The sequence below is a fragment of the Wickerhamomyces ciferrii genome, contig 00153, assembly GCF_000313485.1.
Source record: "Wickerhamomyces ciferrii WGS project CAIF00000000 data, strain NRRL Y-1031 F-60-10, contig 00153, whole genome shotgun sequence".
In the NCBI taxonomy this organism is placed as follows: Eukaryota; Fungi; Ascomycota; class Saccharomycetes; order Phaffomycetales; family Wickerhamomycetaceae; genus Hansenula; species Hansenula ciferrii.
In genome coordinates, this window is record NW_011887587.1 from 66459 (window position 1) to 82354 (window position 15896).

General features: G+C 29.7%; 7 protein-coding genes across 7 annotated transcripts; 5 read left to right on the forward strand and 2 right to left on the reverse strand.

The window, feature by feature from the left end:
• Positions 1-292: 292 nt before the first annotated feature.
• SRX1 (sulfiredoxin) lies at positions 293-685 on the forward strand (the record flags this gene model as incomplete). Its single annotated transcript, XM_011275080.1, has 1 exon — positions 293-685. The coding sequence occupies one exon, from the start codon at positions 293-295 to the stop codon at positions 683-685; it is 393 nt and encodes a 130-aa protein (XP_011273382.1).
• A 1396-nt stretch (positions 686-2081) lies between these two features.
• Positions 2082-3863, forward strand: PHO89 (Pho89p; the record flags this gene model as incomplete). Its single annotated transcript, XM_011275081.1, has 1 exon — positions 2082-3863. One exon carries the CDS (start codon positions 2082-2084, stop codon positions 3861-3863), a length of 1782 nt encoding a protein of 593 aa, XP_011273383.1.
• Positions 3864-6145: 2282 nt separating this feature from the next.
• On the forward strand, positions 6146-7147 carry MDH1 (malate dehydrogenase MDH1; the record flags this gene model as incomplete). The annotated part of the gene is made up of 1 exon (XM_011275082.1): positions 6146-7147. The coding sequence occupies one exon, from the start codon at positions 6146-6148 to the stop codon at positions 7145-7147; it is 1002 nt and encodes a 333-aa protein (XP_011273384.1).
• A 188-nt stretch (positions 7148-7335) lies between these two features.
• On the reverse strand, positions 7336-8766 carry NOB1 (rRNA-binding endoribonuclease; the record flags this gene model as incomplete). Its single annotated transcript, XM_011275083.1, has 1 exon — positions 7336-8766. The coding sequence occupies one exon, from the start codon at positions 8764-8766 to the stop codon at positions 7336-7338; it is 1431 nt and encodes a 476-aa protein (XP_011273385.1).
• Positions 8767-9040: 274 nt separating this feature from the next.
• SGT1 (co-chaperone SGT1) lies at positions 9041-10270 on the forward strand (the record flags this gene model as incomplete). The annotated part of the gene is made up of 1 exon (XM_011275084.1): positions 9041-10270. One exon carries the CDS (start codon positions 9041-9043, stop codon positions 10268-10270), a length of 1230 nt encoding a protein of 409 aa, XP_011273386.1.
• Positions 10271-10468: 198 nt separating this feature from the next.
• On the reverse strand, positions 10469-13021 carry ASE1 (Ase1p; the record flags this gene model as incomplete). Its single annotated transcript, XM_011275085.1, has 1 exon — positions 10469-13021. One exon carries the CDS (start codon positions 13019-13021, stop codon positions 10469-10471), a length of 2553 nt encoding a protein of 850 aa, XP_011273387.1.
• A 720-nt stretch (positions 13022-13741) lies between these two features.
• Positions 13742-15274, forward strand: MEK1 (serine/threonine protein kinase MEK1; the record flags this gene model as incomplete). The annotated part of the gene is made up of 2 exons (XM_011275086.1): positions 13742-14192; positions 14637-15274. 2 exons carry the CDS (start codon positions 13742-13744, stop codon positions 15272-15274), a joined length of 1089 nt encoding a protein of 362 aa, XP_011273388.1.
• Between the last annotated feature and the right edge of the window lie 622 nt (positions 15275-15896).

Genomic DNA, 15896 nt, shown 5'->3' on the forward strand with positions numbered 1-15896 from the left:
AGGTGTAATGAATTTAAACGTATATATTTATAATATTAATGAAATGAATTTTTAAATTAATAATAATGAAGTATAGATTATTCTATGATTTGTAATTTTATATGCTTAACAATGGTGCTTATGCGCGGATGACATAAGCCGCAAGGATTATAAGTAATCAATTTAGTTTCTAGAATTATGAATATTGAAAAGTATAAAAGAAGTGGAAAAGTACCTTTAAAGATAAAGTTTTGATAGGAAAGTTTATAATCAATCAAATAATAAAGATACATAAAGAATACAATTATCAAACATGTCAATTCAATCAGGAAACATTGGTAAAATTTCATATTTACCATTAAATCAAATCAAAAGACCAATTCCACCTGTTTTAGATTATGACAAGATAGATTCAATGGAATCACAATTAAAAGGTATACCAATGGCATCAAAAACTTGTTCCCTTGAGGAAGCCCGTGATCTTAATGGAGAATTACCACCAATAGATGTTATGGCTATAAAAGAAAATGATGAAATTTATTATTTTGCATTTGGTGGATGTCATAGATTTCAAGCTTATGAAAGAATTGGACCTGATGCAAAAGTTAAATGTAAAATTTTACCTGCAACTAAAAGACAATTAAAATTATATCTTGGTGGTAGTGTTGATCATATATTTGAGAAGGCTGATGGATCTGGGAATTGATAGCTGGTGAGCTATTGGGAGATGATTTTTGGATTGTTTTTGATGATTAATGAATTTTTGCATGAATATACTGTACTACTGATGATTATGGAAATATGTTTTTTATATACTAGATGAATATAAATTATAGATTTTATTGAAAGAATAGATTCTATGTAGTGATTAGATCAGAATCATAGCTCAAGCGCCCACTTTATAGTTTTCATGAGATTTTTGTGGTGACAGTACTACATATCTACAAAATGGATATCAATTGTATTATTAATTGCCACTGATGAGTAGGTTGCATACATAATCAATGAAACGCTCAGTATATAAGAACTTTAATTGCCGTTATCGTATATAGAATTCATTTGAAAACGTTTATCAAGAGTCAAGAGTACGTGTTAATCAAATCTTGATCTATGCAGTATATATCAAGATGCCATGAATATACGCCAACAATTAATGGTATTCAATTAAAAGCCCATGTTTTAGTCTTAGTATTGAATGGAGGCTTAAAGGCTTGAATAAACGTGTCTAAATATCAAAGTATGGAGTACACTAGAGTAATAGATCAGTAATAGAGTAACAGGGTATCAGCAAAAGAAACACAATAATATGATTGTATTATGTATCATCTCTTCTATTTCTTTGTTATGGATGTATGTTGTTTCGTAAATAAGATGATCAGTTATCATTATATAGAAACGTTTATCATTAATCAAATAACCCCATGTGAGTTTGAGTGTACTTCTTGAGTCTTGTGGGCTCCTGTCTGGCTGCTTCACTGTCATTTCACTCTTTTGGAAATTGAGCATACGATGACAATCTTTTATACTGACAACGTGCTCTATTGTAATACTATGATCCATCCACTCTGGTGCGCGTCTCAACTATGCACAAGGACCCTTACATTACTATACTCTTGATACTATACTATACTATCATATACTATACCATCACCATCACCATCTCTTACTCTCCCTTCACCTTCTTCACCTTCACTGTCTTCCCTTCACCATCCCTTCTCTTGAGTCTTCACCATCAACGTGGGCTCAATTCAACCAAAAACTCTGGGCCTATTTCCTCCCCGTTAAGTGCAACACCGTCTCAATCGTGTTCAACTTGGCACAAAATACTCATACTTTTTACTTTTTACCTTATTAAAAAATTACATCTGTTCAAAATTCTCTTGGTTTTTATGAGTTTGATATTTTAAATTAATTGAGCACATGGGTTGAATACAGCCATATTTTAATTTCATTAATCTCTCGTACTTTTAATGAAACGGTTATACTCATATAATGTCGATCTTTATTTTATATAAATATATTCTTTATTCCCAGATTTTCCACTCTTTTACTAGGTCTTTCTAATCATCAAAGGAAAATTAAGAGCTAAATATATAATCAAAATGAGCGGTAAATTACATCAATTTGATTACATCTTTGCAATCTCTATGATCTTTGCATTCTTAGATGCTTGGAACATTGGTGCAAATGATGTTGCTAATTCTTTTGCTTCTTCAGTTTCTTCAAGATCTCTTAAATATTGGCAAGCTATGATTTTAGCTGCTTTAATGGAATTTTTAGGTGCTGTTTTAGCTGGTTCAAGAGTTTCTGATACTATTAGATCAAAAATTATTGATATTACTGTTTTTGAAGATAATCCTGCTGTTTTATTATTAACTATGGCTTGTGCCCTTGTTGGTTCTTCACTTTGGTTAACTTTAGCTACTTCATTTGGTTTACCAGTTTCTACTACTCATTCTATTGTTGGTGGTGTTATTGGTTCAGGTATTGCAGCTGTTGGTGCTAAAAATATTCATTGGGGTTGGAATGGATTTTCACAAATTGTTGCCTCATGGTTTATTGCACCAGCTATTGCAGGTTGTTTTGCTGCAATTTTCTTTTTAATTTCAAAATATACCGTGTTGGAAAGAAAACATTCATTAAGAAATGGATTAATTTTAATGCCTGTTTTAATCTTTGCTACATTTGCCATCTTGACCATGTTGATTGTTTGGAAAGGTGCACCAAATTTAAAATTAGATAAATTATCAACTGGTGCTATTCTTGGTTCAATCTTTGGTGTTGGTGCAGTTGCTGCAATTATTTATTTCATCTTTTTATTACCATATTTCAAACGTCGTTTGATTCATGAAGATTGGAGATTAAAATGGTATCATGTTATTTTGGGCCCAACTTTTTATTTTAAATCAAATGATGATATCCCACCAATTCCAAAAGGTCATTTATTAGTTCCAGATTATTATGCAGGTAAATATCATACTGATGATGAACCAATCTTACAAGATTCAGAAACCATTGAAAAAGATCAAACTAATGTTCAAGTTGATCAAACTTCAAGTGATAAAGGTGCTTCAAATTATGAAAGAGATTTACAAAATTTGGAATCTAAATATCAAGATATTGAACAACAACAACCAACTACTCAACAACCTTCTACTCCATTAGCTCCAAAACAAACTACAAAACAATTATGGTTCTCGTTAGCTAAACAACCAAAACAATGGCCAAGATTAATTTGGTTAGTTATTTCTCATGGTTGGACTCAAGATGTTATTTCAAATCAAATGCAAAAAGGTGGATTATCTGGTGATTTAAAAGATATGCATTCAAGATCTAAATATTATGATAATAAAATTGAATATTTATTCTCCTTGTTACAAGCCATTACTGCGTGTACAATGTCTTTTGCACATGGTTCAAATGATATTGCAAATGCTGCAGGTCCATTAGCTACAGTTTATAACATTTATACAACAAATAAAGTTGATAAGAAAGCTGATGTTCCAATTTGGGTCTTATGTTATACAGCAGCTGCTTTAGTTCTAGGGGTTTGGACATTTGGTTATAATATTATGAGAAATTTAGGTAATAGATTAATTTTACAATCTCCTTCAAGAGGGTTTTCAATTGAATTAGGTGCAGCTGTTACAACAGTTATGGCTACACAATTAGGTATTCCAGTTTCTACAACTCAAGAAGCTGTTGGTGCTACAGTGTTTGTTGGGTTATGTAACAAAGATGTTAAATCTGTTAATTGGAGAATTGTTGCTTATTGTTATTTTGGTTGGATATTCACATTACCTTGTGCTGGATTAATTGCTGGTATTTTAAATGGTATTATTCTTAATGCTCCAAGTAGAGAATTAACTTATCAATTACAATAGATCTTTAATTTATTATTTAACATGAAAATTTGTTTTGCATAATTTAATTTTAATTTTTTAGTTTTATTGACTAAAGCTTTTGTCTTTCATTCTTTTGTTTCTTTACAAAGAAAACAATTTATATATATTAATACAGTTTTGATTTTATTTAACATATTAGCATGTAGTTAATTTTGACATTCATTTGATCTACTTAGTATTTAGAACAAAAATCACCCATGAAACATCATAATCAATGATCTCCATACTCTAGATCATGGTTTTTAAATCTTCAAGATCTTGATCTACTTGATTAAGATTGATCTTATCGTTCATGAAATAGATCTAAGAGTAGTACTATCACCATTAACTCTACACTAGTAATACATTATTCTTAACCCGTTAAATTTTGACATATTTTGTATTATGTAATATTTTAAATTAAAATTATTTTAATAAATTTGTATATAAGTGTAGTAATTTGAATATATTGTTATACTCTAAATTAATGGAATATAATATATAGCTAGCTAATTATATCAATTTCTAAGAAAAATTATTGATAATTTTGAAAGTGTTTAATTTTAAAGTAAAATTAAAATTTATAAGGTTGATAATTCTTTTGAAATTGAAAAATTATTAAAAAAAAAGTTTGAAATACTGTTTTTTTATGATATAAACAAATGAAACATAATATTTTGATTCCACTGCGTTTTGAAATATACTACTCTTTTAATACAAATTAATTTATTTATTTAATAATTTATACCATATAGATTAAATAATGTCGATTAGATAATCACTCGCGAATGTGTTTTATATTTGCTTCACATAGTTTTTACATAAAAGGGCTTAAAAACCCGAAATTTTATACAAGTTAATCTATGTTATTTTAGGATTAATACAATTTTTTTTATAGAACAAGGGTCAGTATTCTATGTGATTAGGAGTGTAATAGATCTCTATGAGCTAATTGAGTATAAAATACACTTGATTCACATGTAAAGTCATATGAATAATCTAGCTTTGTATCGTAAAAAAGTTTAAATCCATTCAACCATGGCAATAAACGTCGAGACTTGACGGTTAATTTACACGTAGCTTACATTCATCCATTTTTGGGAAAAATAGGATAGATGTAATAGATTATGGTCATTCGAAACTTTATATAAAAAAATGGCTATAATGGATGGAACACATAAATTTGTGATTCCTATTGTCCTTTGATGATTGTTGTGTTTATATATTTTATTGAACGGTATATATATTGAATGACTTTTGAAAGCTTTAATGGAAGACTAAATAAATTATGAAAGTGTTTAACGGATGATGGATTTAAGGATATGGAGTTTACACCCTTGAGATCAGAGGCTCATTTAAATCTTGAATCATGAGGTGATGATATGATGATTATACACCTTTATTTAATGTATAGATTCTTAATAGTTCAAGGTACACTTTTTGTATATCAGGATTTAAGTTTCAGGGACCTCAAATGTAGCAAAGTAGGCTAAACTTTCAATGAAGATCAAGATTAGATGCATATGATTATGGTGTTTGAAATACCTGATTTAAGGTACCTTAACGAATCAAATTTTTGGAAATGATGTATTACCTGATTAACAATGCAAGATTTTACACCTTTAAATTTATATTGACACCTGTCAATTGATATCTAACCATTAATCAATTGAGATGGTAGTTTAATTTCTATGGAATATGGAACGGAAGAATTAGGATAGATCATAGTATATCAATGATCATTCAATTGATGGATTAACAGTTTGTACTTGCATTATATCAACTGATGGTAACAAACACCTATAAAGCGTATGCACGTGATTACTATCAAACAATTTGACTAAAAGGATACCAATTGAGCTCAAACAAGATATCAATTGAAGTCAATTGAGTAGTAATAGTACCATAGTCTACCTATTCTCCCTTCTAGTCAAACAACGGTTACTTATCCGTCAATACTGCGTGGTTATCCTTTTAAATTGTTCGATTCTATTCATGACTTTTGATTTTCAAACGGAACCGTTTCGTGTAATTCCCCTGTGTCAATTGGTAATAAACCCCTGTGATTGGCTCAACAAAGCTTACACGCGCACACACCGTACGTCTGTGTTACGTCAGTGCTGAGTAAGAGCGGTAAGCAATGGTCATTCATTTTATCAGTGTTGTTCGTTGATTGTTTGGTGATTTTTCATTTATATACCGCCAGATTGTCCTATTTATTTATTTATTTCATATCTATATTATTCCTACTATATTTTATTTTATCTATCTCCATATTCACAATGTTCTCTAGAATCGCAAAAAGATCCTTCTCTTCATCCGCTGCTCAAAACTATAAAGTCTCTGTTCTTGGTGCTGGTGGTGGTATCGGCCAACCTTTATCCCTTTTATTAAAATTAAACCATAGAGTTACTAAATTAGCTTTATATGATTTAAAAGGTGCTCCAGGTGTTGCCGCTGATATTTCTCATATTCCAACTGATTCAAAAGTTGAAGGTTTCACTCCAGAAAATGATGGTTTAAAAAATGCTTTAACTGGTACTGATGTTGTCTTAATCCCAGCTGGTGTTCCAAGAAAACCTGGTATGACTAGAGATGATTTATTCAATATCAATGCTTCAATTGTTAGAGATTTAGCTTCAGCTGTTGCTGAACATGCTCCAAATGCTAATGTCTTAGTTATCTCAAACCCAGTTAACTCAACTGTTCCAATTGTTCGTGAAGTTTTCAAACAAAAAAATGTTTACAACAAGAATAGATTATTTGGTGTTACTACATTAGATGTCTTGAGAGCTTCAAGATTCCTTTCAGAAGTTGTTGGTACTAACCCAGCTAATGAAAGAGTTTCAGTTGTTGGTGGTCATTCAGGTATCACAATTGTTCCATTATTATCTCAAACTACTCATAAAGATTTAAAAGAAGATGTTAGAGATGCTTTAATCCATAGAATTCAATTTGGTGGTGATGAAGTTGTTAAAGCTAAAGATGGTGCTGGTTCCGCCACTTTATCAATGGCTCAAGCTGGTGCAAGATTTGCAGGTGCTGTTTTAAAAGGTTTAGATGGTGAGAAAGATATTATTGAACCAACTTTTGTTGAAAATCCAATTTTCCAAAATGAAGGTATTGATTTCTTTGCAACTGAAGTTACTTTAGGTCCAGAAGGTGTTTCAAAAATTCATGGTTTAGGTGAAATTTCATCTCATGAAGAAGAATTAATTTCAAAAGCTAAAGAAGCTTTAGTTAAAAACATTGCTAAAGGTCAAACTTTTGTTACTGAAAAATAATTAATTTAAGATTAACAAAATAATTTGATGAAGTTATGTCCATAACGTTTTATTTATTTATTACATTTTTGAATTTTTCTGTTTGAATGTAATTGATTATAGAAAGATTAATAAGGATTTTATATATAGAAATAAATCAATCTAATACATATCTACAGGAATTCAATATTTTAAAGTGTATTTTACATTCATCTTCTTCTTGAAGAATTTACAAATCTACCTTTACCAACTTTAACACCACTTGATCTAAAACCTTGAGCAGAAAATGGTGAAATAACATTATCTGCACTACCACCACCAATCCAATCATTCAAGACTTTTTCATTTTGTCTTCTTAACCAATCATCATCTTTAATAGCTTTTGAATATTCTTTTTGATCTTCTCTTAAAATTGGTTCTTGATATTCTTTTTGTTTATTTGATTTATTATGAACAAAACCTTTTTTACCTAATCTTTTTTGTGAATTTTTACTTAATGGTGAAGCAATTGAATAACGATCACCTCGCTTATGCCATTCAAAATTTGCTTTTAAATGTGGTGTAACTTCACCAGTTCTTGCATCAACACTAACTGCACATCTTAAAATTGTTTGACCACCACAATAAGAACAAAAATGTTTTGGTTTACCATCCTTAGGGAATGGAACAATACGGAAACATGCATAACATCTTAACATATAATTTCTAACTCTTTTAATTTGTAATCCTGATAATGTATTCATTAAATTTAATCCAATTTGTAATGAAACATTTTGACATGCAAAATCTTGAGTTGAAAGTGCAACTTTAATTTTTGTTATAGATTCTGTTTGTTTTTCAATTTTTTCTCCACTATCTTTAATCATTTCTTGTAATAAATTATCTTGATCAATCCAATCTCCATCATCTTCTTCATCATCATAATCTTGAGTTAATTCTTGATTTGATGATTCATTTGATTCTTTAATGTTTAATGATTCTAATTTATTAGTGGTTTCTGTTAGTGTATCATCTTGAGATTGTTCTTGAGATTGTTGTGATTGTTCTTCATCATCTAATTCTGCTTGTAATGCTGCTTCTCTTTTAGCTCTTTGTTTCTTACCACCTCTACGTCTTTGTTTCTTTTTAACTTCTGGTTGTGGTTCTTCATTTGATTCTTTAGATTCTTCTTTTGATTCTTCCAAATTATCATTATTCTGTATTGGATCTTCTTTAACATCATTTTCTTTTGATTCACTCGCTTCAGCAGATTTCTTAGATTTATTAAATTGTAAAACTTCACCAGGATATTTTCTTAATCTCCAATCACCATGATTTAATTCACATTCTAATTCATAAGTTAATGCAATAATATGAATATCATTAGCACTTAAAACTTGGAAATCACCAGTTAATTTAGCAAAATCACTAACTTTTTTAATAAATTCAGGTTTTGGATGTCTTTGAATTAAATTTTCACCCCATAATTCCAAATTACGTCTTGCAGTTTCATCTCTAATTTCTTTGAAAACTGTTGGAGTTGTATAAAATTGTTTAGCATGTTGTTGTAATGTGGAGACATGTTGCGTTATAAGAGGTGTAGCATCAAGCACTAAGCACTGAACCTTTGGTTCGTTCAAGCTAGCAATAGTATCACTCATTTTATCAAGAAACCCTTGTACTTCAAGTTATTATAATCAATATTAAATCAATTATACTGGTTATATTTATTAAAATTCGTATCTCATCGCTTTGAAATTTTTTTTCGGTTCTGGACACAACAATTTAAAGTATCCGCGAATTTATTTTTGATTACTTGATTTACTTTCATTTTAGTGTCAGAATTGAGAAAGGATCATAAACTTTTGTAGAATTTGACTTGATTATTGTGGAATTGATTTCAAAGAAGAAGAGGTGTTACTATAAGTGATAAATATGGCCATTGATAAGATTATCCTGAACGGGAACAAGCTGCTAGATGATCAACAACTGGACGAAGCTCTTGTCCAATTTGAATTAGCACTTAAAGAGAATCCAAATGCTTTCAAGGCATTGATTGGTAAAGCTACTGCTTTACAAAGATTGAAAAAATATGATGAAACATTTAAAGTATTGGGTAAAGCTGGTAAAGTTGCTAAAGATAGAGGTAATAGAACTCATTTAGCCACTGTTTTCCATAAATATTTCCTGTATTATTATAATCAAAATGAATTACAATTAGCTATTGAATATTTAAATCTTGCAAAAAAATATTCATTTGATAAACAACAAGTTGAATTATGGTTCATTAAATTACATAAAAAGGCTGATAAATTAGAGTTGAAAGATCTTGATTGGACAGCTATACATAATCCTGATTCTACTCCATCAAGTGCTGGTACAAATACAACAACATCATCATCTCAATCACAAGAACAAACACAAACCCAACCACAAACACCATCAACTTTCAAAGGGAAAGGTATTAGACTTGATATGTTACAACAAGGTGATGATAAAGTTATAATCAATATTTTCATTGATAAAGTTCCAAAAGATGAGAAATTAGTTAATGTTGAATTTACTGAAACTTCTGTATCAATTGACTATCCAACCAAAAACAGTTCAGAATTTCAATATGAAATTGATCCATTATTTGCTAAAATTGATCCTAAATCATCAAATTTCTTAGTTAATGAAACTACAATTCAATTAATCTTGGTTAAAGTTGATACTTCTATTGATTGGACACAAATTGAACAACGTGGTCAAGAAACTACTCAATTAGTTAATGGGAATGATGAATCTAATAAAAAAGATGAATCTGATTCCCAAATGAAACAAGCTATATTGAATCCTACCAAAAATATCTCATTATCTGAGAATAAACCTAAACCAATTCCGATTGAAGAAATTTCAAAACCTTCAGGAATTGCTTATCCATCATCTGCTAAAAATGCAAGAGATTGGAGTAAATTTGAAATTGAAGATGATGATGAAGAAGAAGGTGGTGAAGATGCTTTCTTTAAAAAAATTTATGCAGGTGCTAGTGAAGAAGGTAAACGTGCAATGATGAAATCTTATCTGGAAAGTAATGGTACTGCTTTAAGTACAAATTGGGATGAAGTTGGTTCTAAAAAAGTTGAAACTTCACCACCAGATGGTCTGGAAGCCAAAAAATGGTGATCACATTAACCTGTTGTTTATGATTAATAATTAAAAGTGGTTGATTATCATTACATTGTAATTATATATAAAAAACGAATGTCCGTATACTAAAACAATTAGGGGTATATAATAATAGAAAAGTAATATAAAACACATAAAATAACAAATCATCTATCTTATTAATAAAAGTAACAAATAACTCATAAACTTCAAGTTTTAAAAAGTATCTTGTCTCAGATCAATTGAAGTTTTATTTAATCTTTGTAGTTGTTCTCTTCTCCAACTTGAATAAGTATCATTCTCAACATCAGAACTTATCAATTCATCTTCTTCATGAATTTTCTCTTGTGAACTATATTCATCTTTTTTCAAAGATTTTAAAGGTGATGTTGTTACTGTATTAACACTAGGTTTTAATTTTAAATTTGATAATGGTAAATTTGATCTATTAGATTCTTTTAAAGGTGATAATCTTGGTTTGGTTCTTGATTTGGGACTCCCTGTTAATGATTGTTCATCTAATCTTGATAATTGTGGTTGAAATGAACTTGTACTTCTTTGTAATGATGGTGTTGCTCTTATTGGAGTTCTTCGTATTGAAGGATCTTTCAACATATTTGAACTTATATTTAATCTTGAATCTTTTGGTGGGGATGATAATTTGGGTATACATGATTGAGATTTGGGTATTGAAGGTCTTGAAGCCAGAGTTGGTCTTTTATATGAGGGGATTGGTACTGATGGTTTTCTAATACCTTGAACGCTTTGTATTGGTAATCTTGATGAGCTATTATTTGATAATGGCGCTGGGTTTGCTGGTATTGGTTTTGTTGGAGAATTTAATCTTGAGGTGGTACGTGATGCCATTCTTGAAGGTTGTCTAGTTGGTGCTCTAGTTGGTTGTCTAGTTGGTTGTGTTGATGGAGCTCTTGATGGTGGTCTTGTTGGTTGTCTTGAAACTGCTCTTGATGTTGGGCGTGTTGGTGCAGTTGAGCCAGTTCCTGCACCTGCACCAGCACTTACAACTCTTCTTGTTGATGCTCTTCCACTATTCGCTAAGTTTTTACCTTGTTCTTCAATTTGTGATAAAATTTCTGAATCAACAAATGTAAATTGATAACCATAATTTTTTTCAAATTCATTTAATTTAATTTTTAAAGATTCCACAATTTTTGGTAATTGTCTTGATAATCTTTTTCTAATTTTTTCTTCCTCCATTAAGATTTTATGTGAATTTCTTTGTAATAATCTTGAAGAATCTTTTGAACTAATTTCTAATTGTTGTTTATCTTGTATCAAATCTTTAAATTGTTGAACACCATCCAATATTGGTTTATAAGTTTCATATTTCTTAGATAAAGATTCAATTTGTTCTTCATGTTCACTTAATGTTTGATCATCATAAATCTCTCTTTTAAATGGTGAAAATTTATCTCTTTCTTCATCAGAATAAAATAATAAATCCCAAAATTCTGTTATTTTATTTCTTGCGTCGAGTATAAGATCTTTCATTAGGACTTTCTTCAGCTCCAAAAGTCTTTCTAGCTCTGATTCATAGTTTTGTATACTAATAATTGATAATGATTTATTGATGTATTGGAAATTTTCAATTTGACTTTGTTCTTCACCTAATTTAACCCATAATTCTTCACATTGTTTTTGATATGTTTGTTTTTGTTCGAATCTAGATTCTTTTATTGATTTTAGTTCTTGAATTACACGTTCTAATTCATTGATTATATCTTGTCCTATGTTGAATTGATTGAGATCAGTATTTGGTGTTGTGAATGTTTGTATTGTTTCTGCTAATGTGATGTAATCATTATTATAATCAATTTCCAATTCTTTTGAGAGTTCAATAATCTCAGATGATAACGATTGTACTAATATTAATCTTTCATGGATTTGATTTTCACAAAATTGTGTCTTGGAAGTAATTAAATCAAATTTAATAATTGATAAGTCACATAATGATAAATTTTGGAAAAAAGTTTCTGGATCTGATGCAACCATTTCATAAATCTCAGAACTTGAAGTTGAAGATTCAAAAACATTGAAGATACTTATTGAGTTTTCTAAATTTGGTATATTTAAAGCTTTTCCATCATCATTTGAAACAACATCATCACCAAGTCTTGATTGGATTTTGTTTAATTTCATACAGTTTTCTAAATATTTTAACATTGTACTTTGATATTTCCCCATAACATGATTCACCGCTATATTCAATGATTTTTTCTTACTCAATAGAGTTGAAGTTTCTTGGTTTTCTTTAACAACTAGATTCCTCAAATATAAATCAGGTATAGATTTATTACCAGTTGGATCATCAAGAATGTTTAAAATGATTTTCAAGTTTGTTGTGATTTCATTATTTTGTTTAATCAAATCATTTTTATAATTCAATGAATCTTCCAAAAACTGATCAAATGTATTAGATACCGCTGTGAATAATTTCTTTTCATTTTTTTGTATATCATTTTTAGAATAACCAATTTCAGTATAAATTTTAGATAATTGTTCAATAAGACTTGTAAATTGATTTGATATCACTGCAAAATCACCATTTTCCTCTTGCGGTGTTGCAATGGCAGATGTACTGGATCTCAAGGATTTGTTGATATGTTGTAATTGTAATTGTTGTTGTTGCTGTTGAGACTGTGTACTGGCTAATGAAATCTTCAAAGGTGATGATAATAAGTTTAATCTTCCTGACGAGATCCCATCGTCATTTGGCTTGTTTATATCTCGAGCGCCAAACTCTTCCATGATTAATATGCTTTTTCACTTATTGTGTTCTCTATTTGATAGTTGATTAATGAAGGTGTCTGTCAAAACTTTCATGTTTCAACCTTTAATTTAGTTGATATAAAAGAAAAACATCAACAAAAATGTTTGTTTACCTTTTGCCCAAAGCAGAAATTGACGGTGGCCGAACCATAATGGGGGCTGCAGAACGCAAAAAACAGCACATTTTCAAATTTTATAATTCGGCCGTGTGGTCTAGTGGTATGATACTCGCTTTGGGCGAAGATTGGGTTCACTCAATCTAATATCCACAAGCATGCGAGTGGCCCAGGGTTCAATTCCCTGCTCGGCCCGATTATTTTCTTTTTGCTATTTTCGCCCTTGATCTTCTAAAGGGAAGTGATTCAAAGGAATAGTTTTAATTTTTATAATTCATCCAATCTATTTGACTATGTACGAATTTCAATTCCGAAGTTTTGAGCTTTTTATTGGTTGTTTTAGTTAGGAAAAGCATTTTTTTTTGGTGTCAGCGGCAAATTATCAGATATATTCAGATCCCAATATGAAAAACAAAAACTTTTGAATCATGTTGGCGGCTAATTATTTAATTTGGTGTGAAAATTACTTTAAAGTGTTTGTTGTTATATTGAAATCATGTTGATATTGACGTTGGTTTAAAGCTGGGTCAATTCTGTTCCATTAGCTGAATCAGATCGATCTTTAAGGTAGACGAAATTTAATATGGCACTGATTGAAGAAGACATTCCACAATTTGGTGAACTTATTGTTCTTGATAGATTCAATGAATTTGGTGAAGTTGATACAGGAATTGAAGATTCATTCCCAATAATAAAAAATCAAAAAACATCAATTGGAAGAAACGTTGGTAATACAATAACAATTAATCATCCAGCCATTTCAGGTACTCATTGTGTCATTTGGAGTATTCAATTTGATGATAATTCAATTCCTTTAATCTATTTGAAAGATGTTTCATTAAATGGTACTTATATCAATGATGTTAAGATTGCTAAGAACTCTACAGTGTTATTGAATCATTTAGATACAATTGCAATTGAATATGGTATTGAACTTGAATATCAATCAATCTTTGGTAATCAAGAAGCTGAATATGGTGATGCTATAATGAATGAAAGTTCTATTGTCAAAGAGTTACCTGGATGGTCAATAAGTAATAGGATCTTAGGAAATGGTACCTTTGGATACGTATGAGATGATACCTAAGATATACTTATATTCGATTGATAATGCTGATGATCAACTAACTTTTCAAAAGGTCTTTGTATCTAAAAGGAAACAAGATTCCAAATTATGTGCTGTAAAAATCATAAAGAATAGAACTAATTTAATTCAATTTGAAGCTAAAGTTTTATTAAAATTGGATCATGTATGTTGACAAGCTTCTGATATATTTTTATGAAAAGACTCAATAACATACTAACAAACATTATTATAGCCAAATATCATAAAAGTTCATGAAGCTAATCATATTGGTGAGCATTTATATATCTTTGAAGACTTGTAAGTATTAAAAAACACAGCTTGAATCACTATATATACAGATACTAACAAATATCAACCAGAATCTGTGGTGGTGATCTTTTTTCATATTTAGCTAAAGGTAATTCATTATGTTCAATACCAGAATTTGAAGCATTAGTTATAGTTTATCAAATCACAAATGCATTACGTTATCTTCATCAAAATGGAATAGTTCATAGAGATTTAAAATTAGATAATATTTTATTAGCTACACCAGAACCTTTCACTAAAGTTGTTTTAGCAGATTTTGGTATAGCTAAATCAATTTGTTCAACAAAGAGAAGAATGTTTACTGTTGTTGGTACACCTGAATATTGTGCACCAGAAGTTGGATTTGATTTGAAAAAAAATCCTGATTTTAAAAAAGGTATATTAACTAAATCATCACTTGTTAAAAGAGGTTATGATTCAAAATGTGATATTTGGTCATTAGGTATTATAAGTCATATTATGCTTAGTGGAATTTCACCATTTTATGAAGATGGTAATGAATTAAATATTATTAAAAGTGCTAAAAAAGGTCAATTAAATTTTAAATTAAGACAATGGTCAAAAGTTTCACTTTTAGCTAAAGATTTTGTTTCATCTTTACTACGTGTTAATATTGATAAAAGGTTAGACATTTTAGAATGTTATAATCATGATTGGATTCAAATTCATAATGGTGAATTGCAAAGAATTTATAAAAAAATTTTAACCAATTTTACATAACCTAGGTATTAGAATGAATATGATTTTGATGAGGGCCCTTTCAATCGATCAATTGATATAGTCTTTTCAGTATAGCTATATATACTATCACAGCTAGCTTATATACATATATTGTTATCAATTGATTGTAGACGTAGTTGGATAATTTCAAACTAATTTTGTGAAATGTCTTTCACATCCAGATTCAGACGTTTAAGACAGCTATAAAAGGAGGTCTGTAAGTATTTAACAAGTAATTGTATTTTCTAGCTGTCTCATACGATAGCAAGTTGCAACTTATCAGTCCAACTAAAAATACAAGTTGATAAAGCGTACCTATCTCGTTATAGCCGGCTAAGCGTACCTACGTACCTTTGTACTTACGTAAAGTTCTTTTTAAGTTCTCGATTGAAATTCATACTCAACTTCCAAGTAGGGACTAAACCAGCAAGTTAGAACCAGCCCCATGGGAACATATGAACACACATGAGATTATCTTGTGACTGACATAGGAGTATCCAATTTCAAATATCAATTGATTCACAAGTCACTTAAAGACATTAAATAACGTACACCCATTCACATGTTAAACCTCAAATTGATGTAATTTATCATAATCCCAAAACGTCGAATTTCCTTAAAC